This window comes from Lottia gigantea (assembly GCF_000327385.1).
Source record: "Lottia gigantea unplaced genomic scaffold LOTGIsca_966, whole genome shotgun sequence".
NCBI lineage: Eukaryota > Metazoa > Mollusca > Gastropoda > Lottiidae > Lottia > Lottia gigantea.
In genome coordinates, this window is record NW_008711128.1 from 34,538 (window position 1) to 35,510 (window position 973).

Consider the following 973-nt stretch of genomic DNA (forward strand, 5'->3'; position numbering starts at 1 on the left):
TTTTCATTGCTGGACGGATAAAACTATCCAACTCAGAGACTTTGCGTTTGAAGGTAAACGCTGGTTGGCCTTGCTGTTGAAGGGTAAGGATTGCCAAATGATGGAGGCACTGCAAAACTTGGAAGAACACCTTCACAAAGGGTTCTTCCTCCTTATGAGTGGGGACTGGTTGGCGTCGGTGGGCTGGTAGTCGTTTCTGTTGTTGGTCAGGTCGATGGTTACCTCTTGATTGGTAGGCTGTGTTGTAGGTAGGTCGGCGATGGGGTGGGATATAGCTGGATGGGTTGGTTGGTGGTCGGCGATTGGTAGGTGGTAGAGGTCGATGGAAGACAGGGCCGTTGTAGGGTACGTGATATTGGTTTGGTTGACGATTAGTGTTTCTATTTCTGGCTTCTTGCCAGTGGTTGTTGTAGTTGGGGAGCATAATGAAAATAACTTGGGGTGAGAAGGGAATGTACAGCGGATGTAACAGGAGGAAACTGTATATGGCAATTGACACGAACCGGTTTTCGAAATATTATCCTTTTTCAAGTGTCGAGGAATGGTTATGAAATGAAATTTAATTTGCGATTTATATAGTAGTCAGTTAATACTGGTTTTTGATTTTCTAAAATTTATTGAGTGAATCATGTCATATCTTTGATCAGTTGAGGATTAGGATTATTTTTGATTTCTTAATTAGTTGAGTCATATCTTTGATCAATTGAGGATTATAGAAATATTGGATTAGATTTTGATTATATCTGAGTAATAATTCAGGAGGATTAGATTATCTCAGAGTACAATTTACATAAATGAAAAACATAAATAATCAGAAATCAAGAATATAAAAATATAAAATAAATAAACATGAGAAATATTTGATAAAATAAGCGGGATTAGTGAATTGTAAATTGATTAGAACTAACTTTGAATTTTGATTATACCCGAGTAGTAATTTAACTGGATGGATTATCTCGGAGTTAATTACAGA

At 37.2% G+C, this 973-nt stretch overlaps 1 protein-coding gene across 1 annotated transcript in view; it reads right to left on the reverse strand.

Moving 5' to 3' along the window:
• LOTGIDRAFT_176310 (hypothetical protein) overlaps positions 1–424 on the reverse strand; it is a gene marked incomplete at both ends in the record, with an annotated part of 26,878 nt that extends 26,454 nt beyond the window's left edge. The window contains one exon of the mRNA XM_009068950.1: positions 223–424. Coding sequence (XP_009067198.1) covers positions 223–424 — 202 coding nt within the window. The remainder of the gene's footprint in view (positions 1–222) is intronic.
• Positions 425–973: the final 549 nt, after the last annotated feature.